The 25,004-nt window shown below is 43.3% G+C and overlaps 1 protein-coding gene across 1 annotated transcript in view; it reads right to left on the reverse strand.

Moving 5' to 3' along the window:
- PRIM2 (DNA primase subunit 2) overlaps nt 1-25,004 on the reverse strand; it is a 280,515-nt gene that overhangs the window by 235,580 nt on the left and 19,931 nt on the right. The window contains 1 exon segment of the mRNA XM_033936564.1: nt 18,165-18,253. Within this exon segment, the coding sequence (XP_033792455.1) occupies nt 18,165-18,253 (89 nt within the window).

Below are 25,004 nucleotides of genomic sequence, written 5' to 3' on the forward strand. Positions count from 1 at the left end.
GTTTCTTCTTTGTTGGTCAGTTTTGATGCCCATAAGGCCTTTGATAGGGTTTTGTGGGACTTTTTGTTTTGTACTCTTCAACATTATGGTATGGGAGGTTTCTTTAGTGACGCGGTGGCTGCGTTGTATCATGATCCGCAGGCCAGGGTGCTGGTTAATGGAGTTTCTTCAGCGGTGTTTCCAATTCAGCGGGGTACTAGACAAGGTTGCCCCTTGTCTCCTCTTCTTTTCGTGCTCACCTTGGATCCCTTAATTCGCGAAATTTCTGCTAATCCGGCGGTTCGGGGTGTTTCTCTCGGCGGCTGAGAGTTTAAGATTTCGGCCTTTGCAGACGATTTGTTGGTTCATTTGACCTCCCCGTGGGAATCCTTTCCTGCTCTTATGTCGCTTTTTACGGAGTATGGTGATTTCTCGGGCTTTCAATTGAATTATGATAAATCTTTGGCATTAGCTACTGCCGAGGCGGTGCGCTTGGAGTGGCCGGGGCAGTTTCCTTTACGGTGGGCAGATGGTGTATTCAAATATTTGGGAGTGCAACTCACGAGCAGTGTGGGACGGTTATATCGTGCTAATGTAGATGCTTTGTTGGCCGCTATGGAGGGTTGTTTTGCACAGTGGATGTCTCTGCCTCTCTCTTTTTACGGTAGGGTTCACTTGTATAAGATGGTTATTTTTCCCCGCTGGTTGTATGTACTCCAGTTGCTGCCTCTTTGTCTTCGTCGTAGCGATCTCCAACGGCTTCATAGGCAGCTGACCCGATTCCTCTGGCAAGGCAAGAAGTCTCAGATATCGATCTCTTATCTGTTCGGCTCGGGAAGGATCGGTGGTGTGGGCCTCCCGGATATCGGCCTTTATAATCTGGCTTGCTTGCTGCGATTTTTGGGAGACTGGTGCTTACGGAGTGATGACTATCTTTTTCGGGACTTTGAAACTGCTCTTTTCTCTCCTTGGCACTTGTTTTCGTTGTCTCAGTTGCCTGTCCGCCTCTTGCCCCCCGCGATCCGATCTAGTTTCATCCTTCGGTCGTGGCGTTTTTCTTGGAAGGCATTGGTCGGGTTGCTGGGGGGGGACCATCAAGTTTCAGATCAGTTGTCTATACGGGGGAATCCACAGTTTCTGCCTGGCTGTGATAACTCGGTCTTTGTGCGATGGACTGGAGAGGGTTTTCTTCTTCTTGAGCATTTATTGGATGAGGAGGGGGCGATGAGACCTTGGAGAGATTTTCCCATGCTCCATTCCTTGGGGGTGGGAGGTCTGTTTGCGTATCGGCAAATTCATCATTATGTGAGGTCCTTGGCGCGCCCGGGCTTACGGTTTCGATTGGGTAACCAATTTCGTCTATTTTTTGCCCAATTTTATGCTTGTGGCTTGACGGTGTCTGCGTTGCATGGGGCTTTGCGGCGGCTTACTCCTCAGAAGTCTTATACGGCTTTGGAGGGCCGCTGGGGTAGAGACCTGGGCATACCTGGTGAGTCCTTGAACTTTCCTTCCCTTATTGGTCGTATCTCTTCTATTTCTATTAGTGCAGAACTGAGGGAATGCCAATTTCGAGTGGTTTATCGAGCGTATTTTTCCCAAGAGCAGGTCCACAAGGTTGGGGGCATTTCTTCTCCAATCTGCCCTAAGTGTACACTGGGGTGCAACTCCTTTTTTCATGCATTTTGGGGATGCCCTCGAGTGAAAGTTTTTTGGAGAGCCGTACTCCGCTTCTTGGAGCGGCTTGTTGGTCACGCTATTCCGATGTCTCCGGTAGGCTTGCTTTTGGATAGATATGAATCTTTGCGAGTGCCTGCTCGGAGACATCGGTTGCTGATCCGGAAAGGTGCTGTTATAGGAAAGGAGAAATTAGGTTCTTACCTGCTAATTTACTTTCTTTTAGCTTCTCCAGACCAGTAGAGGTTAACTTTACAAATGGGTATATATCTAATCATGACCAGCAGGTGGAGACTGAAAACAAAACTTTGGGACAGTATATACTATCCTCCCTTCTCTATTTCCCTCAGTCTGCCGAATAGCCAAGCAGAACCAAGAACTGGAAAACAGGAAGAAAACAATACTCCGAACAGGAGTAACAAATAACATACCCAAATGCTGTTGGAAAATGCAGAGGAGAAATACCTGAAGGAAAATGTCCCCACAGCTCGCCAGCTAAGCCAGCCGAGCCACAGCCGCTGTTCTTTAATTCTCCCCGGCCCTAGAAAAATACTAGAACCCGCAGCAAAAAACAAAAACTGCCCGCGAAACAGCCCCAACAACAACAACAACAGACAGGGTGGGGACCTCTACTGGTCTGGAGAAGCTAAAAGAAAGTAAATTAGCAGGTAAGAACCTAATTTCTCCTTCTTTAGCACTCTCCAGACCAGTAGAGGTTAACTTTACGAATGGGACGTACCAAAGCAGTCCCTCTCATGGGCGGGACCCCCGAAGGGCCGATACCAGTACACGCTCACCGAAAACCGCGTCCCGACGCGCCTGCACATCAACCCGATAATGACGAACAAAGGAATGCAAGGAGGACCAAACCGCAGCCTTACAAATATCCACTGGAGGCACGAGCGACGACTCAGCCCAAGAAGCCGCCTGACCCCGAGTGGAATGAGCCTTGAGAAACTCCGGAACAGGCTGCTGTTTCAGAAGATAAGCGGAAGCAATCGTCTCCTTGATCCAGCGCGCAATAGTAGCCTTAGAAGCGCCAGCTCCCCGACGAGGACCCGCCAGGAGGACAAAGAGATGATCGGACTTCCGGAATTCCTGGGTCCGCTGCACATAAGAGCGAAGGACCCGACCGACATCCAACTTGCGCAGCTGCCGTTGCTCAGAAGAGCCCTCCCGACCACCCAAGACCAGGAGAACCACCGATTGATTGACATGAAAAGGAGAAACAACCTTCGGCAGAAAGGAAGGAACAGGCCGCAAGACGACCCGCTCCCTAGAAAACTCCAAGAAGGGAGCCCTACAAGAGAAAGCCTGCAGCTCAGAAACACGCCTAGCAGAAGTAATGGCCACCAAAAAGACCGCCTTCAAAGTAAGGTCCTTCAAAGAACAGGCGTCCAAGGGCTCGAAAGGCGGGCGCACCAAAACAGAGAGAACCAGATTAAGATCCCAAGAGGGAACCGAGGGCTGTAGGGGAGGCCTAAGCAACTTGGCCGCCCGCAGAAACCGAATCACATCAGGAAGAGCCGATAAACGCTGACCTGACACCAACCCTCGAAAGGCCGACAGGGCCGCAAGATGAACCCGGAGAGAAGACTAAGCCAGGCCTCTATCCAGGCCATCCTGCAAGAACTCTAGAATGTTAGGCAGAGAAGCGCGAAAAGAGGTCACTCCTCGCGCCCAACACCATTCCTCAAAGAGACGCCAAACCCGCACATAAGCCCGAGAGGTAGAAAGCCTCCGGGACCCCAACAGTGTAGAGATCACCTTGTCTGAATATCCCCTCTTGCTAAGGCGACCCCTTTCAAGAGCCACGCCGTAAGACAGAAGGGAGACGGGTCGAACATGGGAATGGGACCCTGCATCAGAAGGTCGGCCGAGAGAGGCAGAGGAAGAGGATCCGCCATCAGGTGCCTCACCAGGTCCGCATACCACGGACGTCGAGGCCAATCCAGAGCCACCAGCACCACCAAACCCGGATGGTGAACAATGCGAAGAAGCACTCTGCCCACCAGCGGCCAAGGAGGGAACACATACAACAGCCCCTCCGTTGGCCACGGCTGGACCAGAGCATCCAGACCCTCGGCCAGACCGTCCCTGCGACGACTGAAGAAGCGGGGCACTTTGGCGTTGCCACCCGTGGCCATCAGGTCCATCAGGGGCTGCCCCCAAGCCTGCACTATCAACTGAAACGCCCCGGCGCCGAGACACCACTCTCCTGGATCTAGGAAGTGACGACTGAGGAAGTCTGCCTGAACATTTTCTACCCCGGCTATATGAGAGGCCGAGAGGTCCAGCAGATGGGACTCCGCCCAAACCATGAGCAGAGCCACCTCCTGCACCACCTGAGTGCTCTTGGTGCCCCCCTGACGATTGACATAAGCCACCGCCGTGGCATTGTCCGACAGTACTCTGACCGACTTGCCCAGCAAAAGGGAGTGGAAAGCCAACAGCGCCAGACGGACCGCTCTGGTCTCCAACACGTTGATCGACCAGGCGGCCTCCTCCTCCGCGGACCAGGTGCCCTGAGCTGAGTGACCCAAACACTGAGCCCCCCAACCCAGGAGACTCGCATCCGTCAGGAGCACCGTCCACTGCGGGAGATCCAGACCCACCCCCTGAACCAAGTGAGGGGTCCGGAGCCACCAGCGCAGACTGCAGCGCGCCAACCCCCGCAGGGGCACCGGAACATCCAAATCTTGCCTCTGGGGAGACCACCTCCGGAGCAGAGCATACTGAAGAGGACGCATGTGGGCCCGCGCCCACCTCACCACGTCCAGGGAAGCCGCCATCGACCCCAAGACCTGGAGGAAATCTCGCGCCCGAGGACACCGGGACGCCAAAAGCAGACGAATCTGCGATTGCAACTTGCTCACCCGGGCCTCTGGAAGGAAGACCTTCCCCAAGGAGGTGTCGTACAGAACCCCAAGGTACTCCAGGCGCTGAGCCGGGACCAACCGACTCTTGGAAAGGTTGACCACCCAGCCCAGCGACCGGAGAAACTCCACCACCCGAGCCGTAACCCTGGAGCTCTCCTGCAACGACTTTGCCCGAATCAACCAGTCGTCTAGGTAGGGGTGAACCAGGATGCCCTCCGACCGCAAGGCTGCCGCGACGACCACCATCACCTTGGTGAACGTCCGGGGAGCTGTGGCCAGACCAAAGGGAAGCGCACAGAACTGATAGTGCCGCCCCAAGATCGCAAAGCGCAGGAAGCGCTGATGAGAGTCCCGAATGGGAACATGCAAGTAGGCCTCCGTCAGATCGAGAGAAGTGAGGAACTCCCCCGGCTGAACCGCCAGAATGACCGACCGCAGAGTTTCCATGCGGAAAGAAGGAATCCTGAGAGCCCTGTTGACCCCTTTCACATCCAGGATGGGCCGAAAGGTCCCCTCCTTCTTGGGCACTACAAAGTAAATGGAGTACCTGCCGGTGCCCCACTCCGGAGGGGGCACCGGCACCACTGCCTTGAGATCCAGCAAGCGCTGCAGGGTCTGGCGAAAAGCCTGCGTCTTCCCTGGAGACTGACATGGAGAAGCGAGGAAAAGGTCCGGCAGAGAGCGGGCGAACTCCAGAGCATAACCGTCCCGCACCACCTCCAGGACCCACTGATCGGACGTGATCTCGGCCCACTGGGGGAAAAATTCGCGCAGCCGGGCCCCCACCGGAACCAAAGGGGGCGCCGGCAAGGAGTCATTGCGCAGGACGGGAAGCGGGGGAGCCGGCGGAGGGATTCCCTGCCCCCCGACGGGCCCCCCGAAAGGGCTGCATGCGCTGGAAGAACCGACCCCTGGAAAAACCCGGAGCCGGGAAAGAAGCAGCCCCACGCCCAGGGCGATACTTGCGAAATTCCCGCAAACGCCCCCGGGCGGAGGTTTAGAGGGGACATGATAGAGACTTACAAGATCATGAAGGTCATAGAGAAACTGGAGAGGGACAGATTCTTCGAACTTTCAAAAGCTACAAGAATGAGAGGGCATTCGGAAAAACTAAGAGGGGACAGATTCAGAACCAATGCTAGGAAGTTCTTCTTCACCCAAAGGGTGGTGGACACCTGGAATGCGCTTCCAGAAGGTGTGATAGGACAGAGCACGCTATTGGGTTTCAAGAAGGGATTGGATGCTTTCCTGAAGGAAAAGGGGATTGAAGGGAGAAATACAATACAGGTCCTGGACCTGATGGGCCGCCGTGTGAGCGGACTGCTGGGCGCAATAGACCCCTGGTCTGACCCAGCAGAGGCACTACTTATGTTCTTAATACAACCTGCCAGCTAGGCACTCCTTCCACTATACTCAGATAATAATTTTCTTTTTGTATAAATATTTTTTTTATTCTTTTTTTTTTTAAATTCTTACATCAAGTGAAATACATGTAATACATTCAATTATACAAAAAAACACTTGAAATTATCATTAAATTTTCTTACAATGTGAATTAAATAAACCCTTTTTCAGAATTTATATCATATTAATATTACAATAGTTTTCCCTCCCTACCCCTTCTATATGTTCTATACATGTGTTATTATATCTAATCAGTGGAATAAATTGTCAATGGTCTCCATATTTTATTAAATTTGTTAATATAACCTTGTTGTAATGCCAGTACTTTTTCCATTTTATATATATGACAAATTGAATTCCACCAAAAAGTGTAATTCAATTTAGTGTAATCCTTCCAGTTCTGAGTAATTTGCTGTATGGCTACACCTGTTAAAATTAATAAAAGTTTATTATTATCAGCAGAAATCGGACTTTGTGTTCTCATTGCTGTTCCAAATAATATTGTATCATATGATAGTCCAACATGATTTTCTAATAAATTATTAATTTGGGGCCAAATTAATTTCCAAAAGGAATTAATGCAGGGACAAAAGAATAGTAAATGGTCTAATGTCCCCACTTCTATCTTACAATGCCAGCATCTATTAGATCTACTACTATCTAATTTTTGTAATCTCGTAGGGGTCCATAAAACTCTATGTAATAAAAACAACCATGTTTGACTCATAGATGCTGATCTTGTAGTATGTATTCTCCAGGACCAAAATTTTTGCCATTGAGATGGAGAAATTATCTGTCCTATCTCAATACTCCAAATATCCCTAAGTCCTGATTTCTTTTTTTTGTTTAAAAATTCGTTTATTTTCTTATACCATTTTGCGGCTTGGTGTCCTAGAAAATCCGCTTGAAAACAAAGGATTGGTAAACTATATTGAGTGTTAAGATTCTTCCATTCAGGGAACCCTTCCTGAATGGCCTGCTTCAATTGCATCCATTTAAAATATTGTGTTTTATCTAATCCAAATTTTTGTTGCAATTGTGAAAAACTAAGCAGTGATCCATTTACTATTACATCTTTTAAAGTTCGTATACCTGCTTTTATCCATTGTTTCCATACTATTTTAAATCCACCAATTTTGATCCTGGAGTTTACCCAAATAGATTGATTTAAAGATTTAGTCAAAGGATCTGGTGTTAAATTGCTTATAAATCTTAGTGTTTTCCATGTATCTATTAGAATTCTGTTGTCCTTATATCTCCTAGGCATTGTTATACTGATAAAATGTTCTGGATGTAAAGGAAACATGAGGCGCCATTCTAAATATAACCAGTCGGGTACATTTTCCATGAGATCTGGGAGGATCCAATACATTCCCTGTCTTAAAATATAGGCTTGATGGTACCTATAGAAATTTGGAAAATTTACCCCTCCTTCCTTAATTGTTTTTTGTAATGATGCTAAAGCGATTCTTGGTCTTTTCCCAAACCAAACAAATTTTGTTAGAATATTGTTTAATTTTTATAAAATGACCCCTGAAAAAATATTGGAATCATACTCATTTGATAACAAACCACAGGTAAAATCATCATTTTAACTGTTTGGACTCTTCCCCACCAAGAAAGATGTAAAGGATTCCATTGCTCGCACATTTCTGTTATTTTTTTTAATAAAAGTTTTTCATTCTCTTTTACTGTGTCATCAATTGTATTTTTTATAAGAATACCTAAATATTTTAGTCCTTCCTCTTTCCATTTAAATGAATATGAATCAAATAGTCCTTTGGTGCAATGGATATTAATTGGAAGAACTTCAGATTTTTCCCAATTGATTTTATATCCAGAAAACTTTCCAAACTTTTCTATTAAATTAAGTAGATGTGGAATGGTGTCTTCTGGTTCTCTTAAATATAATAATATATCATCTGCATATGCAGATAATTTAAATTCCCAATTAGAAAATGTGATTCCCTTTATTCCCTTAGTTTGATTTATTGCAATTAATAAGGGTTCTAGAACGATATCAAATAGTAAGGGAGATAAAGGACAACCCTGTCTAACTCCCCTTAGCAAGTTAAATTTATCAGATAAATTATTGTTTATATTTAATCTTGCTCCAGGGGAGCTATATAATGTTTGAATCATTTTAATAAAACCAGGTCCTATACCAAACCATTCTAGAGTTTGATACATAAACTTCCATTCTACTCTATCAAATGCTTTTTCTGCATCTAATGATATTAGAAAAGCTGGATCATTCAAATTTTTTGCTAAATTTAGAGAATGAAATGCTAATCTAGTGTTATGTGAAGAATGTCTTTTAGCAACAAATCCAGTTTGGTGTATATCAATAATAAAAGGAAGAGCTTTTGCTAATCTTATAGCTAGCACTTTAGCAATTAATTTAGCATCTACATTCATCAAAGATATAGGCCTATAATTTGTTATCAATGTCGGATCCCTGTTTGGTTTTGGTAAGACAATTATAACAGAATCAGCCATGGTTCCTGTTATATTTCCATTATTTATTTGATATTGATATAAATTTAATAGATAAGGTAATAAAATATTTTGAAATGTTTTGTAAAATTCAACAGTATATCCATCTCCACCTGGAGCGGATCCAACTCTAAGAGCTTTCAATGCTGATTCTACTTCTTTTAAAGATATATGTTCTTCTAAACTTCCTTTTATATGATCCGGAATATTTGGTCCAATAAATGCCTTTAAAAATTCTATACCATCTTGTTCTTTATTTTCATAAGTATCAGAAGTGTATAAATCCTTATAAAAATCAAGAAATTGTTTTATAATATCTTCATTACTAGTGTGTGTATTGCCCTGTTTATCCTTAATTGCAATAATCTTAGATTTTCTTTTTTTTGCTTTAATAAAATTTGCTAATAATCTTCCATTTTTATTTGAATTTCCATAATACTGTACTTGCCGACAGAACATATCTTTCCTTACAAATTGAGAAGAAATCTCATTATATTTAACTTTTGTTTTTAATAATTTCTGCAATGTATCGTGTTCCCATTTAGTAATTAATTTTTGTTCTAATAATTTAATTTCTTGTTCCAATTGTATAAATTGTTTTTTAAGTTGTTTTTCCATATATGCAGAATATGATATGATATTTCCTCTCATTGTTGCTTTATAAGCGTCCCATAAAATTTCAATGTTTATGTTATCCAAATCATTAAATTGAAAGAATTCATGCATTTTTTCTTTAATATTTTCTATAAATTTTATGTCTGCAAGTAAAGCATTGTTAAATCTCCAAATTGGTTTAGAATAAACAGATATATCATTTTGTAGATCAATCCACACACCAGCATGATCTGATATAATAATAGGATCAATAATTGCTTTCATCACTTTTTGTGCTATGTTATTAGAAACAAATATATAATCAATTCTTGAAAAGGATTTATGGACCTGAGAACAAAAAGAATATTCTTGATCATTAAAATGAAGGATACGCCATATATCTACTAAATCACAAGTTTGTATCAAATTATCTAATCCTAATGATTTCATTATTTTACTTGGTTTTTTATCCAAAATAGGATCCATTACAGCATTGAAATCTCCAGCTACTATTAAATTAGAAGCAGCCAGTGGTAGTAATATCTGTTGAATATTTTTGAAAAACTCCATTTGATTTGAATTAGGAGCATATAAATTGAATAAATCCAGGGTTGTATTCCTCAGATTCATTTTAATATGTACCCATCTTCCTAATGGATCAAATTTTATTAACTTAAAATCTGCTATACATTTTTTATTTATGAGAATAGCTACTCCTGCTTTTTTTCCAACAGCAGGTGCATAAAAACATTTGGACACCCAACCCTCTTTTAGTTTATTAGATTCAATACCTGACAAGTGTGTCTCTTGTATGAAATAAATATCAGCTTTTTGCTTATGAAGAAAATTTAGTACTTTCTTTCGTTTGATTGGATGGTTAAGACCATTGACGTTAAGAGAATAAATTTTAAGAGCCATTTAAATTAAAAAGTAATATTTTAATTAAAATTTTATAAATATATTTTTGATCAGATATCCACACATGTTTAATATTTATTCTTCTAGTTATTATTAAACCCTTAATTTTAAGATTTTCTTTAATTAATTTCATCTCCCTTTTCCCATCCCCCTCCTTTCCCTCCCCATTTAGCAAAAATAGTGTATACTTGGTAACACGCATATCAAGGTCAGCCATAACACACTCCAAGAAGACCCTTTAGCTTTCCAAATACAGTTTAAGTCATTAAATATTTAAATAAAATTAAAATATAAATAATTCATATATTATATATCTGTGAACTCAATCAGTTACATATACATTTCTTAGGATATTTTAAAAGTCTATATTTATTACCATCAATTCATTAATAATTAAATAAATATAGTATTTTTCATTCTATCTCAAAAAACTTTTTCCTCTTATCTTATATTTTATTATAGTAATATCATTAATATGGGAACATAATGATATAGGAACAATAGTTTCACAAGTAAAGAATCTCCCCCCCCATGAAAGAACACCGCTAAAATCACACACCAGGCACATACATCGTTTTTCCACTTATCTGATTCTTTCTCTCTCTCTTCTCATTTTTATTTTCTTCTTTTTCCTTGTCTTCTTTCTTCTTCTTTTCTTAAGGAGATTATATTGAATAGTTCTTTACGATCTTCCAAAGTTATTGTAATCCATTTTCTGATTTCTTCTTCTTCTTTTTTCTTCTTATATTTTATATTATTTGTTCATGTTGTGTTTCCGGTATGAAAAAAATCAATTTCCTGCGTTCCTTACGCATAGACCTTCGGGATTGTAAGTTTTTAGATTTTTTAAGTCATTTTAAAGAGAGAAGAGGAAACACAATTTAAACAAGCATATATATGCGTCCGGTGTGCGACCCCGCAGCAGTCTCACCACAGGAAAAGAAAAACTTCACCCGAAAAACCATTCCCCTCAATTTTTTATTTATTTTTTTTTTAAATCTCTGATGTTCCCATCAATATATTCTGTCTGTAATCAATTTCAAAGCAGGCTTTTAGTTATATTATCCTTTCTATTTTACATTCATTTAAATTTATGTTAACTTTCTTTTTCATATTTTATATTATAATTATTTCCTGTTAAACTTACAAACATATAATTGCATTAAGCCTTTGAAATTTTTTTTTTTTTTTTTTTTAGAATGTCTGTTACATTCTAATTCTATTGTAAGAGAGACGTTGAAAAGAATATATTTGAAGCTAAATAAAAACATTCTAAATCGTTGCATTTTGAAATATAGTAAATTCTTTAAAGTTATTTTCTCTATATAATTAATATATGATGATATATATAGTATAATATTTCCCCAAATTTATATTAATAAATTAAAGACATATTATTCAAAATTAGGATAACATAGGTATTTCTTGAGTTTGAATAAATTTCTCTAGTTTCTCAGCATCATCAAATGTAAAAGTTTTATTTCCGATGGTAACCTTCATGTTTGCAGGATACATTAATCCAAACTTTGCACCTAATTCTCTTAGTTTTGGCCTCAATTCCAACAACTTTTTCCTTTTTATAGCTGTGTTTTTAGCAAAATCAGGAACAAAGTGGATATAAGCATCTTGATATTTAAGACCTTTATTTTGCTTTGCTAGTTGAAGTATTTCTAAGACCTGTTGGTGGCGCAATAGTTTGAATATAAATGGTCTTGGTCCGTGTTGATTTTCTCCTCTCTTCATAGGCACTCTATGTGCTCTTTCTGCCTCTATGGGCTATTTTGTTTTTATAGGAAGTAGTTTGGGTAACAGATTTTCAATAAAGAGTACCGGATTTCCCTTTTCTGCTCCTTCTGGTAATCCAATCAAACGGACATTACTTCTTCTTTCTCGATTAGAATAATCTTCAATTTCTTTAGTAAGTATTTCTATTTTTTTTCTATCTGTTCGACTGTAACTTGCTTCTTCTTCTACAAACATCATTCTTTCTTCTAGATTATTTGACTTTAATTCCAGGAGATCCATTTTTTTGTTTAGTGCTGAAACGTCCTCTGATATATTCGTAACTTTTTTCGTTAATACTGGTAGCATTTCTTTTATTTCCTTTAGTTCTTTTACTACTTCTATATCTGTCATTTTTGAACCTGTCTCCTGTTCCGGTTTTGATCTTTTGCTGCTACCAGCCACCGCAAAGTCGTTTTTGTTCTGTTTTCCTGTTGCCATTCTTTTATCTTGTCTTCTTTATTAATCCAAGCTTTTTTTTTCCTTATTTTTAAAGTTTTTTTTAGACTTTTTGCAGACTTTCAAGGTCTTTTTCTTGGAGCTCACTTATTAGCCAACCTTCCTCATGCGCTTCCAAGCCACGCCCCAGATAATAATTTTCATTATGTGTCAAGCATGAGAGGAACTGAACCTTGTGGAAACGAAATTAGAACAGGCTATATGGTGGGGGAGGGGAGGAAAAATAACCTGAATATATACCAGGAACATGGACTGACTGCAGACCTTGAACAGGATGGAAATGACAAAGGCTAACCTTTATTCTTCAGGCAACACCTCTTAAAGGTTATGCCGTAAGCCAAAAGGAATCTATGGCTGCTGGCCCTGTAGAGGAGGAAGCAGGGGTCTCACCAGGAGGCGGACCCAATCCGCATTCCAGGGCTAAAAGGCCAGTCCAGCGCCACAAGGATCATGAAAAACAGATGCTTGACAGAGGACTCTGTCAGGAAACACAGAAAGGCTCCCTTTGCCAGAGCTGCACCAGGGTGTTGATGCCAGCTAAGCTAAAAACTTTCCTGCAATTCTTGAGTCTGCTCTCATTTCCCCTGGTTCTAGCCGAAAAAATCAATTTTAAAATTCTCCTTTCCCACATTATGCACCACAGAGATTGCCACAGGATTCCATTTCACTCACTGTCAGCCATCTGGCTTCCAATGCCACAGCTGAATTTCTGGTTCCTCCATGTCTGTAGATTTAAGTGCCTGTTGCAGAATTGTCAGATGGTACCCATACTGTGTCCTTCAATAAGGGAAGAAATGGCTGGAGCACTATCCAAATGGCCCTCACTTCGAGGCGACCATCTGATCCCATCTCAAATCTATCTATCTTTCCAACTCTTCCCTCTGCCCATGTGCCACCATCTCTTCCCTCCTTATTTATTTATTAAATTTTCTATACCAGGGGTGCCCACACTTTATGGGCTTGCGAGCTACTTTTATAATGACTAAGTCAAAATGATCTACCAACAATAAAATTTAAAAAAAAAAAAACACAAAGCACACTGAAAGGCAGAGAAAATGTTAATTGTTCATATTCCGGGTTTTTTCAAAGAGGTCACGGCAGATGACTCTATGCAATGTCACCTCAATAACAAAATACAAAAATAGACAAATACACCCCCTCCCTTTTTACTAAACCACAATAGTAGGTTTTAGCACACAGAGTTACGCTGAATGCCTCGCGCTGCTCTCAATGCTCATAGGCTCCCTGCGCTAAAAAACGTTATTGCGGTTTAGTAAAAGGGAGCCATAGTGCAAAATATAGACAGCAGATATAAATTCTCAAAACAAACACATTTTGATCACTAAATTGAAAATAAAATCATTTTTCCTACCTTTGCTGTTTGGTGATTTCATGAGTCTCTGGTTGCACTTTCTTCTTCTGACTGTGCATCCAATCTTTCTTCCTTTCTTTCAGCCTCCTGTATGTTTCCTCTCCTCCAGACCTCAATCTCTCCCCCAACTTTTTCTTTCTGTCTCCCTGTTCCCCCTTCTTTCTGTCTCCCTGTCTGCCCCCTTTCTTTCTTTCTCTGTGCCCTCCCCCAAGCCACTCGGTTTGCTGTCACCGCCATCGGGGAACAGCCCCCAAGCCACCGCCGTCCCAAGCTTTCCCTGCAGAAGCGTCGCGCTGACCAGCATTCCGCTCCCTGACGTCAATTCTGACGTAGGAGAGGAAGTTCCAGGAAAACAAGGCATTTCTCCTCATTCCATCCAGCCTGAGCCCCATCTCTCCTTGATCCAGCATTTCCCTTCTGTGTCTGTCAGAATTACCATTCCACCTATTTTCCAACATCACCCTTCTTTGTGTCCATCTCACCTATATCCTTATCTCACCACTTTTTCAGAATCTTCATTTGTCTCTGTCCTTGTCTTTACCCCATGTTCACCATTTGCCCTTTCAATGTCTTTATCTCCCCCCCCACACACACTTTTTCAGCATTACTTCTATGTCTCTATTTCACCTCCTCTTCATGTCCCCTCTGTATCTCTATCCTTATTCAGTAGGTCCTGCTTACCCTTTCTCTTCTTTGTGTCACTATCTCCATTTTCAGCTTTCCCCCCTTTTCCTTTGTTACTGCACCCTGTAGCCAGAATCTTTCCACCCTCCCTCCACTCCGGCCCAGCCCAGTATGAAATATTTCCTTTTGTTTCCCTCCCCTCTCTCTTTCTCTCTCTCTTCTCCTCCCTCACCCACGAGTCCTGCATCTGGCCCTCTCCCTTCTACCTGCACCTGGCAACACCCCCCTGCTCCGCGGCGCTCTTCGGCAACTCGTCAGCAGTGGTGATCAAGACAGGCTGCCGACATCGAGGCCTTCCCTCTACGAGTCCCGCCTTTGTGGAAAAAGGAAGTTGAAACAAGCGGGACTCGCAGAGGGTAGGCCCCGACGTCAGAAGCTTGTGTCGATCGCTGCTGCTGAGTTGCCGAAGAGAGCCGCGGAGCAGGGGATGTGGCCGGAAGCAGGTAGAAGGGAGAGAGAGATAGGAAGGCTGTAGAAGCTCCGGCGCATGACACCGACACCGACCCCGGCCAGGATGATTTCTTTTTCAGGCTGCTGCTGCTGCTGCTGCCGCTGCCACGCTCCCCCCTGAAATGACAAAAACAGCCTAATGCCCGGCGTCGGCATCTTTGACTTCGGGAAGAGGAAGGCTGATGGGCCCGGTAGATCGGGACGGCAACACGAGTCTATCACGAAGCCCGGGATGGGCTCTGCGATTGACTTACGTTGCCTTCCTGAGCTACCGGTCGAACGCGATCAACGTGTTGGGCACCCCTGTTCTATACCATTCTCCCAGGGGAGCTCAGAATGGTTTACATGAATTTTTTTCAAGTACTCAAGCATTTTTCCCTGTTTGTCCCGGCAGGCTCACAATCTATCTAATTTACCTGTGGCAATGGGGGGGATTAAGTGACTTGCCCAGGGTCACAAGGAGCAGTGTGGGTTAGAACCCACAGCCTCAGGGTGCTGAGGCTGTAGCTTTTAAGCACTGCACCACACTCTCCTCTTTCACTTCCCTCCGTCTAAGTGCACCATCTCCTTTCCCTTTCCTCTTGCATTCCCCTCCTCTCCATCCATGTGCCATTGTTCCTCTCCACTCTGCCCCTCCCATTCAGTATCGCTCTTTTCTTTCTCCCTCCCTTCCCACTGCCACCAAATTTTCTCCCTACCCGGTTCCAAGGCCCCCCTCACCACAAAAACTACAAGGAGGTCACTGGCACAGCAGCGATTCTCTTGCGCTGCCCACAGCCTCCTCTACACTGTTCCGTTGCCAAGCAGAAATAGGAAGTTGCTTCCGAGGGGGGTGGACACGGCAAAAGAACAGTACATAGGAGGCTACCAGCAGCACTGGAGAATCGCTGCTGCGCCAACACCCTCCTTATAGTTTTTGAGGTGAGGGGGTCCTTGGAACCTGGTGGGGAGCTGTGAGCTGCACAGGAGGTCCCCTGCAGACCACCATTGGCTCGTGGCAATGAAGAACAATGGTTTAGGCACTTCTATCCTCCATTACCTGCTCCCCTCTGCCCCAGACCGACATCGCATTTCCAAGTTCTGGTGCTCAGGAAGTCGACACTAACACACTATGTTACGCTTATGCGGGGCCTTGAGCATCAATGCATGCTCAAGATTTACTGGACTCCCTTCAAGAATCCCAGAGAGGGCAGGAGCCAACAGGCCTTGAGCATGCACAAACACTCAAGGCCCCTCACTAGCCCAGCAGAGCATTGGCATCAGCTTCCTGAGCACCAGAATTGTAAGTGTGCAGGGGAGAATAGGTAGTGGAGGATACCAGTGTCGGTCATCGGAGAGGGGGTGAAGGATAAAAACAACATCAGAAGGCAGCTTGAATATAAACAGAGACCCCATTTTTTTAGCCCCAAAATCTCAGTTTATATTTGAGTATATAAGGTAATCAAACTAAACTAAAACTATACAGTGGTACCTTGGATTACGAGCATAATCCGTTCCAGGAGCATGTTCGTAATCCAAAATGCTCGTTTATCAAAGCAAAGTTCCCCATAGACAATAATGGCAACAGCAACAATTGGTTCCAGAACCCGGGGTATGTACCTGTCGGGGCCGGGTGCTGCAGCGCCGTTTCCTCCATCCGCCTCCTCCGTCCGTCATGAAGAACAACCCCACAGTGCCGCTTCAGGGGGGATGCCTTTAATGTGCCAGCCGCCAGAGAACCGCTTCAGAGGGATGCCTCCTCCATCCGCCGGCCAGCCCTCCACATTGGATGCCCCTTGCATGCTGGAGAGCCCCCACCCAAGCCCACAAAGCCGAGCGCTGCCCCACCCGCATGCCAAGCACGACACGCACAACGCCGATGATTGACGCTGTGCACATCACACGGAACGTGCAGGGGGGGACAGCACCCGGCCGCGCAGGCCCAGACAGAGGTCCTCCAACCTGCGGAAGGCATCCGACGTGGAAGGCTGGCCGGAAGACAGAAGAGGAATTCCCCGAAGCGGCACTTCCTGGACTGTAAGTGCTCGTTTATCGGGGCAGTGCTTGGTTTGCGAGTCAAAAGTTTGCAGAGTGTTTTGCTCATCTTGCAAAACACTCGCAAACCGGGTTACTCGCAAACCGAGGTACCACTGTATACTGTAAAAGCTGTCCCACATGCACTGGTTGGAAATTAACAAATGATCTAATACCTAGATCACAGAACATGTTCTTGCACTGTTGCATCTGTTTGCAGGGGAAACCAAACAAAAGACAAAACTGTGGAGTCGATCTTTATCTGAAAGTTTATTTTTAAAAAAGTCTTCATAATTAAAAGTGGTGCAGATCAATTGGTAAATCCATGTAATACACAGTCAGTTTTGTGGTGTGGACCCGACATGGTCCGACTTTCGGTTATGAATAACCTTCTTCTGGAGTCCAATCTGATGCTGCCACAAAATTAAAATATGCTAAAAATTATCAAAAGAACTGTAAGTAGAGAATCCGAGTGCTACCGGCGCAAAGGGAACCTTGCAAGTGTAAGCAATCTGAAAGGACGCCGCAGGAAATGTCACATGATTTAAAAAGCTGTGGATGGGGACATTAACGCGCTGAGGATTCCTCACATATGATTTCAATTCTTGACAATTTTGATGGCAATTTGGAATGAATCATCCAGTCTCCAACTCCTCTAGTTGCTTCGCCACTGGCAGCTCCTGCCTCCAGCCCGCACAGGTGTCGGAATGGAGCGAGACACTTGGACCCCGGGCCAACCAATGTTTTCGCCACTCTCAGCTGGGCAGTCCCAAAACAGCACAGCCAAGAGTGGCAGAAATGTTGGTTGGGCCAGGGTCTGAGCAGCTCCCCCTTCAGATGCCTATGCGGGGCAGGGACAGGAGCTGGGCTTGGCTGCCAGTGACGAAGCAGCTAGAGGAGACGGAGACTGTACGATATCTTCCAAATCACTATCAAAATAGTCAAAAAGTCAAATCATATGTGAGGAATCCTCAGCGCGTTAATGTCCCCACCCACAGCTTTTTAAAATCATGTGACTTTTCCGGCAGCGTCCTTTCAGATTGCTCACACTTGCAAGGTTCCCTTTGCACTGGTAGCACTCGGATTCTCTACTCACAGTTCTTTGGAAAATTTTTAGCATATTTTAATTTTGTGGCAGCATCAAATTGGACCCCAGAAGAAAGTTATTCATAACCGAAACACAGACTCTGTCGGGTCCACACCACAAAACTGACTGTGTTATTACATGGCTTTACCAATTGATCTGCATCACATAATTGTGAAGACTTTTTAATAAGCTTTCAGAACAAGATTGACTCCACAGTTTTGTATTTTGCTTGGTTTCTCCTGGTTTTTTGTGGAACATTTTGGTGATTTTCCTTTGGCTTGCATCTGTTTATAGGGCCAAGAGGACAGTAACATAAAACTGATAAGCTCTATTAGTCAAGAGAGAAAAAGAACTTCAATTAAGGTTTGCTTACGATTGGCAGTATGCAAGACGCAAAATGAAATGAGAGATGTGGTCCTTTCTCCTCTGATCATACACTTCATTGCTGAGATCATCCTGCAACTAATGAGAATAGTAGAAAGTTAAACTTAGGCCAATTCAAATCTAATTCAGGTCAGTCTTAGTTTCCTTTCATCATACAATGCAACACTGCCAAGAATATCAGTATACTAGTCACAGGCCAGACTTGTTTACAAGAGCCCAGGAATATAAAGATGTTTGATAACCTTCCAGCGACACAAAAAGATGTTTGATAACCTTCTGGCGACGCAAACAGCAAAACTTAACCACTCCATCTCCAACCTGTTGATGGCAACGGGCAACTTCAAACCTTTTCGAAAAGAAATCAAAACCCTACTTTTCAAAAAATTTATCCAGATATCTTAACCCAACCCTTCCCCCTCCTCCTAGATAAATTCTCCACCAAAACCTCCACTTAAATAATCTCTTCCTCACCAAAATACCAACCAAGTATTCAGATCCCTGAAATGTAATGTAATCTTATTTGTACTCTAACTGTAATCTATTTGTTATATCACACAGTAACGTACAGTCAATTTAATATCCAATTTGCAAGTTCTTCCAGAATTAATCCAGCTACCTCTCCTCCCTTGTAACCAAAAAAAAAACTGTTGTAACTTCACTGGAAATGTCCAGTTAGCTCTTTTGTAATCCGCCTTGAACTGCAAGGTATAGGCGGAATAGAAGTCCCTAATTAGGGACATTAATGTAATGTAATTTTAGCCCTAGGATACCTCCTGCATTAGGTCAATGAATGAAGTTTCTAACAATATTTATTTGATTTCTGCCCATCATCACATGGAAACTTTACTAACGATTGTCCTTATAAAACAAAATTCAGTAAGCAACAACTGATTTGTTCTAAATATTATCCTGAAGAGTTGATTATTAGCAGCCCCACATAGGACACAGGCATGGGATTTCCTTCCACTTGCAAGTGCCATCTTGAGGATGGATTTTCTGATGCTCTCACAGATAACAGATTTACTCTGCACAAACTGAAACACTTATTCCTGCACTGCTACTTATCTGTTCATACCAAGTTTGTCATAAACACAGCTGAAAAAACTAGACAGTTTCATAACATACCTAGGAAAGGAATTTTTGAAACTACGGCGGGCACTTTCGCAACTTCGATCTGTTTGCTGTTAAAATGCAACCTTTGCTTTCTCAAGATTAGGTTTGTTCATTAAATTTCACCTGATTTCTCCACCCAAATCCAATGCCTCTTGTTTTTTTTGCTTAGTGCCTACATATGGAACACTATGATTTTACCTCATACACACCTTTTTAAAGAAATTCTTCCTTTATATATAAATTGGGTTATTATTTTATTCTTCTTTTATGTCTACCTATATTGTTTTTTTACTATTTCATTAGATAGTCTCTTTGATATGTATTTTTATTAGATTTGTTTAATATATTATGAAAAGTCTTTAATCTGTTTTATCCTTTTATATTTATGTGTTTTTGCTGTTATATTTTTTATACAATACTTTTGATCCCCTGAGGAAGACAATTTTACATTGTCGAAACTTGGATCCTTGTTGGGACTTACCGAATAAAGATTTCCCTTTGGACTGATCTGACAACTCGTTTGCCTTTTTTTTGTGTGTATGTATGCATTGACTTACAAGGCAGAACTTTCTCCTTTTCTTCTGGAATTTGTGTTGAAATTTCTAAGGCAATCCTACCTATATTACAATTACACTTCTCCCTCCGGATTCGCGGGGGATAGGGGCAGAGCCGGACCGCAAATGGTGAAATACCACAAATATCTTCTGGTCCGGCTCTTGAGACTACGACGGGAACTCCCCACAGCCATTTCCTATTGGCAATCTATACAGGGCAGGAGCGTAGGAAGATCGCTCCTGCCCTGAAAGCCCGCTAGACCACCAGGTAAGGCTGGGACGCTAGGGGGAAGACTAAACTATGGTTTTTTTTTCTTTTTTCCCCCTCCCCAAAAAATCGCGAATATGTGAAATCTCGATTGCCGAAACCGCAAATGGGGAGGGGGAAGTGTATGCCTTACCTAATAACTTTTGTTTTTAGTTTATATTATATTTAGAAAACATATAACTTATCTTTTAGCTACGCGGGTGGGGGTACGCACTCCGACGTAGACTACGTTTCGCCCTTTCGGGCTGTATCAAGGAATCCCCCTCAAATATTCCAGCTCATGCTCCCCGCGTCAGGTTTAAAGACAGGAAAACCTTTAAACCTGACGCGGGGAGCATGAGCTGGAATATTTGAGGGGGATTCCTTGATACAGCCCGAAAGGGCGAAACGTAGTCTACGTCGGAGTGCGTACCCCCACCCGCGTAGCTAAAAGATAAGTTATATGTTTTCTAAATATAATATAAACTAAAAACAAAAGTTACTTTAAAAATGACTAAAATTACATGGGACCAATGACGATCAGGGGTCTTGCATGCTTAAAGTATAATAGCATGGAATGGCACTACTGAGGTCCATGAGATAAGAGCTAATGTTTAGCTGAAGAAGCCTATATGAAAAGTTTTTGTGACCTTCTGTAATTGTTGTTTGCTATATGTGAATTTGGAAGGTTCTAAGAATACTATAGCCACAGCAATTTTGTTTTACCTAATAACTGTCATTCCTCGAGTTCTGCCAAAGCAGTGGGATTTCCCTCATCCGAGCAGGAAGAGAAAAATGAAATCTGCCAATCTTCCCTTTATTTATTTAAAAAAATTCTATTCTGCCTACAAAACTAAGCAGATTACAAAATAGCATACATTTAAAAAATCTGGCAATACAACTTATAAGTATAACAAGTTTTTCCCATTAGTGTTTAAAAAATGTTTTGTTTTTTTAAATCTTTATTCATTTTATATTTAATAACAAGTGTACATAAAATTTTCACAATTAAAATGTCACATCACTTGAAATTCTAGAACAATTTCTAAAAATGAGTTTTATCCCCATCCCACCCAACCAATCATATATATCATGTAATATAACATGTAATACCATTCTTTTCACATTTAATAATAAGATACAAAAACCCACCCCCCACCCAAATCAACACTAATAATCCACAGGGAAAAATAACAATTATTCATTATAATAACTTATTAATGGCCCCCACACATCCCTAAACTTATTAAAATATCCTTTTTGCACTGCTATCATTCTTTCCATTTTGTATAAATGGCATACTGAGTTCCACCAAAAACTATAATTTAATCTTGTATAATCCTTCCAATTGTAAATTATCTGTTGAATGGCAACTCCCATAAGGATCATCAAAAGTTTGTTATTATCAGAAGATATTTGACATTTAGCCCTCACAGACATTCCAAATAATACTGTGTCACACGACAGTGCCACATGATTTTCCATCAAACAATTGACTTGGTCCCAAATCGATTGCCAAAATGCCTTAATATATGGACAATGAAACAATAAATGATCTAAAGTTCCAGCATCAAGATGACAATGCCAACATCTATTAGACTTAGAGCAATCCAATTTTTGTAAACGAACAGGGGTCCAGAATGCTCTATGCAACAAGAAAAACTATGTTTGTCTCATAGATGCAGACATTGTACGTTTCATCCTCCAAGACCAAATACGTGGCCATTGAGATGCATTAATCTGATGCTTAATCTCAATGCTCCAAATTTCCCTAAGTCCATTTTTTGGTTTCTTATTCAAATATTCAGATAGTAATTTATACCACTATGCGGCCTGGTGTCCCAGAAAATCTGCCTGAAAGTATAGAAATTCTAAACTAAATTGATTATTAAGAGATTTCCATTCAGGGAACCCTGCCTGAATAGCCTGCTTTAATTGCAACCACTTATAACTTTGTTTTTTGTCAAGACCAAATTTATGTTGTAACTGTGAAAAATCAAGCAGTTTACCATTAGATATAACGTCATCTAAAGTTCGTATCTCCACTTTAATCCAATCCTTCCAGACAATCTTGAAACTGCCTATTTGGATCTTGGAGTTCAACCATATAGCAATGTTACTTACCGTAACAGTTGTTATCCAGGGACAGCAGGCAGCTATTCTCACTAGTGGGTGATGTCATCCGACAGAGCCCCGACACGGACATCTTGAAAGCATGTCTTGCTTGAAGAAACTTAGAAGTTTCGAGATGCCCGCACCGCGCATGCGCCAGTGCCTTCCCGCCCGATGTACCGGGCGTGTCTCCTCAGTTCAGGTAGCTAGCCTGAGAAGCCAACCCAGGGGAGGTGGGTGGGACGTGAGAATAGCTGCCTGCTGTCCCTGGATAACAACTGTTACGGTAAGTAACATTGCTTTATCCCAGGACAAGCAGGCAGGTATTCTCACTAGTGGGTGACCTCCAAGCTAACCCCAATGGGATGGTGGGAGAGTTGGCAATTTCAAGAGAATAAATTTTGTAACACTATTTGGCCAAACTGTCCATCCCATCTGGAAAAAGTGTCCAGACAATAATGAGAGGTGAATGTGTGAACCGAGGACCAAGTGGCAGCCTTACAAATCTCCTCAATCGGTGTCGATCTGAGGAAGGCTACAGAGGCTGCCATTGCTCTGACCTTATGGGCTGTGACCTTACAGGGAAGGGATAATCCAGCCTGGGCATAGCAGGAAGAGATACAAGCCGCCATCCAGTTAGAGATGGTGCGCTTCGATACAGGTCGTCCCAACTTGTTTGGATCAAAGGAGACGAAAAGTTGAGGAGCAGTTCTGTGAGGCTTTGTGCGATCCAAGTAGAAAGCTAAAGCACGTTTACAGTCCAGAGTGTGCAAAGCAGCTTCCCCAGGATGAGAATGAGGCTTTGGAAAGAACACTGGAAGCACGATGGATTGGTTGATGTGAAATTCAGAGACCACTTTAGGCAGGAATTTCGGATGAGTACGAGAACCACCTTGTCATTGATGGAATACAGTGAACGGTGGATCCGCCCACTAGGGCCTGAAGCTCACTGACCCGGCGAGCAGACGTGAGGGCCACCAGAAAAACCACCTTCCAGGTGAGATACTTAAGTGGAGCCTTGTTGAGAGGTTCAAAAGGAGGCTTCATGAGATGAGACAGGACAACATTGAGATCCCAAACCACAGGAGGAGTTTGATAGGAGGGTTGACATGAAAAAGACCTTTCATAAATCTGGAAACCACAGGATGAGCAGACAAAGGCTTCCCCTGTAGAGGCTGATGGAAAGCCGCAATAGCACTCAGGTGGACTCGTATGGAGGTAGACTTGAGACCAGACTGAGATAGGTGTAGAAGGTAGTCCAATACAGAAGAAAGGGAAGCTCGCTGAGGTTCCGTGGCATTGGAAATACACCAGGAGGAGAATCTAGTCCATTTTTGGGAGTAGCATTGTCGAGTAGCAGGCTTCCTGGAAGCCTCCAAGACCTCCCTCACTGCTTGAGAAAACTGGTGAGGAGTTATGTTGAAAGGAACCAAGCAGTCAGGTGGAGGGACTGCAGATTGGGATGAAGAAGTTGAACCTTGATGTTGAGTTGAGCAGTGAAGGAAACACTGGAAGAAGTATGGGCTCCCTGCTGCTGAGTTGAAGTAGAAGGGAGAACCAAGGTTGTCTGAGCCACCGAGGAGCAATTAGAATCATGGTGGCATGGTCTGATCTCAACTTGACCAGAGTCTTCTGAATGAGAGGAAAAGGAGGAAACGCATATAGGAAGCGATTCCCCCAACCCAGCAGAAAAGCGTCTGCCTCGAGGCGGAGAGGAGTGTAGATCCTGGAGCAAAACTGAGGCAGCTTGAAGTTGTGGGGGGCTGCAAAGAGGTCTATCTGAGGTGTCCCCCACTGTGCAAATATCTGATGAAGGGGTTTGGAATTGAGCGTCCATTCATGAGGTTGGAGAAGACGACTCAATTTGTCTGCCAAGACATTGTCCTTCCCCTGAATGTAGACAGCCCTGAGGAAGGTGTTGTGGCGGACCGCCCAATCCCAGACTTGAAGAGCTTCCTGGCAGAGGGAGGCCGAGCCCGTGCCCCCTTGCTTGTTTACATAATACATGGCGACCTGATTGTCGGTGCGAATTAGGACCACCATGTCGTGAAGCAGATGTTGAAAAGCCTGAAGAGCATTGAAGATGACTCTGAGCTCCAGAAGATTGATTTGATGGAGTCGTTCCGCACTGGTCCAGAACCCCTGAGTGCGAAGACCATCCAGATGAGCGCCCCATGCATAGTTCGATGAATCGGTCGTGAGAACTTTCTGGTGGGGAGGAGAGTGAAACAGCAAACCTCTGGATAGATTCGAAGAGGTCATCCACCAGAGAAGAGACTGCCGTAGAGCAGGAGTGACTACAATGTGACGGGACAATGGGTCGGACACCTGAGTCCACTGAGATGCCAAGGTCCATTGAGGAATTCTGAGATGTAGTCTGGCAAAAGGCGTCACATGAACTGTGGATGCCATGTGACCCAAGAGGACCATCATGTGTCTCGCTGAGATGGACGGGCGAGAAGACACCGACTGGCAGAGTAGAAGAAGAGCATCCATGCGCTGAGGAGGAAGGAACGCTCGAAGTTGGATGGTATCCAGGACCGCCCCGATGAAGGGGAGAGTCTGGGTGGGCTGAAGATGTGACTTGGGAAAGTTGATCTCGAAGCCCAAGTTCTGCAGAAAACAAATCGTAGTCAAGGTCGCCGAAATGACCTCTGGGGCCAACGGGGCCTTGATGAGCCAGTCGTCGAGGTATGGAAACACCTGGAGACCCATGTTCCGGAGTGCAGCGGCCACCACCACCAGACACTTCGTGAAGACTCTGGGCGAAGAGGAAAGGCCAAATGGAAGCACTCGATACTGC

This window comes from Geotrypetes seraphini, chromosome 3, assembly GCF_902459505.1.
Source record: "Geotrypetes seraphini chromosome 3, aGeoSer1.1, whole genome shotgun sequence".
Taxonomy (NCBI): Eukaryota; Metazoa; Chordata; class Amphibia; order Gymnophiona; family Dermophiidae; genus Geotrypetes; species Geotrypetes seraphini.